Below are 2,465 nucleotides of genomic sequence, written 5' to 3'. Positions count from 1 at the left end.
AGGATTACAGGCTGAGCCACCGAGCCCGGCTCGCAAGCATATCTTAAAGGCCACCAGAATTCCCTGGAAGGCTTTTCAAATATTCACATTCCTGGACCCTGCCCAAGGGCTTCTTTTAAAAAAAATTTTTTTTTTTTGAGGCGGGATCTCTCTGTTACTCAGGCTAGAGTACAGTGGCATGATCATGGCTCACTACAGCCTTGACATTCTTGACTCAGGTGATCCTTCCACCTCAGCCTCCTGAGTAGCTGGGGCTACAGGCATGTACCACCATGCCTGACTAATTTTTGTATTTTTTGTGAAGACAAGATTTCTCTATGTTGCCCAGGCTGGTCTCAGACTCCTGGGCTCAAGAGATTCTCCCACCTTGGCCTCCCAAAGTGCTGAGATATCAGGTGAGAGTCACTGTGCCTGGCTAGGATTCTAATAATCATCCTGGTTGGGTTCCTAGGTTGAGTCCAACAGAAATCTTTAAAATGATGTATGGCGAAACTACTGGAAATTTCATTAATAACTTTCAAATGATAGCTGGAGACAGCTGTTTGTTTTCTGTTTAAGATGGTTAGGATGATGCCGGGTACGGTGGCTCATGCCTGTAATCCTATCACTTTGGGAGGAGGAGGCGAGAGGATTGCCTGAGCCTGCGGGTTTGAGACCAGCCAGGGCAGCATGGTGAGACCTCGACTCTACAATAAAAAAAAAAAAAATTAGTCAGGTGGGGTGGCACATGCCTGTGGTTCCAGCTCCTTGGAAGACTGAGGTGGAAAGATCGCCTGAGCCCAGCAGGTTGAGGCTGCAGTGGCCATGAGCATGCTACTGCACTCCCGCCTGGGCAACAGAGTAAGACTCCGACTCAAAAAAAAAGAAGCCTCCTATGTGGTGGGTGAGGAGTACATATTTTACTTTATCTAGTTGATGCTAAGTTGGAAGTGGGGACCAAAAATAGGGAAGCTGTCAGTTATTAATCAATCAAGTCCTGGCCATTTGGTACCAATTGTTACAGAAGTTGCTGGTTGGCTTCCTGGATTGTCACTGGAGCCAGCATCTGGCTTTCTGCAAGATTACTTTATAGCAGACTGGCTTCCTGGATTGACTTTCGTAGATGAGGGGTTGGTTTCTTGGCCACGGTGCTGCAGGTTGTGGGTCAGAGTTCTATTTTTTTTTTTTTGAGTTGGAGTCTCACTCTGTCACCCAGACTGGAGTGCAGTGGCCGCTCCCGGCCACCGCAGCCTCGACCTGCTGGGCTCCGGCGATCCTTCCGCCTCAGCCTTCCAAGTAGCCGGAATTACAGGCATGCACTACCATGCCCGGCTGATTTTTTGATTTATTGTAGAGATGAGGTCTCGCTGCCCAGGCGGGTCTCGAACCGGCGGGCTCAAGCAATCCACTCACCTCAGCCTCCCAAAGGCGCGGGATTACAGGCTGAACCACTGAGCCCGGCTAGAGTTCTATTTTTATTAACCTTTATTATGGTCAGGTCCTTGCCCGTTTGCATATTCAGTCTCTCTGTCTTACTCCCTTTCTCCCTCTCTTTTTCTCTTGGCTATCATTCGAGCTTTTGATTCTGCCAATGGGTCACTGTTGACAACAGAAAAAACCCTTCATCATTTGAAGTCTTCCTCTGTGGCCTGTGTGGGCACATTAGGTAGAGTCTGCATGGCACTTGGAGAGCCACAAGGCTTTTTCCAGCATCTGTTCCCATTCAACCTTCCTCTTTGTTCCCTAGTCATCTCTAGGTGCATAACCTTGCTCCGGGGGCTGCCAGCGAAGTCTGTGTTGGTGGAAGCAAGTTAAGGTTCAAGGTTTGGCAGGAAGTTCTGAGAGAGGGAGCATTCTTAATTTATATGGCTAGTGATTTCTGCTGTTTTAATGTTAGTCACTTTTTTTTTTTAGGAAAATAGGGGAGAAGTAGTTTGTTCTGGGAAATTTTATTTCTTTCAAACTGGCACATTTCTTAATATCTGAGCATTATAATCACTAAGGCCAAAAATAGCCTCTGAATGTTTGTTCTTACATCCTGAACCTAAAGAGGTCCACCCCTCTGGGTTGGCCTTAGGGAGTGCTGGGTCTTCTGGAACCTTCTGGAAGCCCCAGGAGACAGCAGGGTAGAAGTCTGTGGCCCACTGTCAGTATGCCCAACAGAAGTGAGATAGGAGAAAAATACTCCCTGGATGGCTCGTTTTCCACGGAATTAACCTCTGTTAAATATTTCCATTTCTAGGTCTGTGGTCAGGGATCATCACCGGCACAGTCTCTCAAACTGTGTGCTTTCTAGGCTTTATTGCTCGGCTAAATTGGAAAAAAGCCTACCAACAGGTAACTGTCCTCATTGCTGTCCCAGTAAAATCTCCTCTCCTGGAAAACAAACAGGATCTGATTTGACTATCTTTTGTTTTGGAAGGTTCGTTATTTATTTATTTATTTATTTTTTTGAGTTGGAGTCTCACTCTGTTGCCCAGACTGGA

At 46.8% G+C, this 2,465-nt stretch overlaps 1 protein-coding gene across 1 annotated transcript in view; it reads left to right on the top strand.

Annotated features, from left to right (window-relative positions):
* The window catches only part of LOC103273104 (multidrug and toxin extrusion protein 1-like), a 36,786-nt gene that overhangs the window by 28,251 nt on the left and 6,070 nt on the right, over positions 1-2,465 (top strand). Inside the window, exon 14 of the mRNA XM_021718809.1 lies at positions 2,222-2,316. Within this exon, the coding sequence (XP_021574484.1) occupies positions 2,222-2,316 (95 nt within the window). The remainder of the gene's footprint in view (positions 1-2,221; positions 2,317-2,465) is intronic.

Source organism: Carlito syrichta, unplaced genomic scaffold (genome assembly GCF_000164805.1).
Source record: "Carlito syrichta isolate Samal-C Ts95f unplaced genomic scaffold, Tarsius_syrichta-2.0.1 Scaffold313533, whole genome shotgun sequence".
Classification (NCBI taxonomy): Eukaryota; Metazoa; Chordata; class Mammalia; order Primates; family Tarsiidae; genus Carlito; species Carlito syrichta.
Note: the sequence above shows the minus strand (reverse complement) of the source record. Positions and strands in the feature narration are given on the sequence as shown.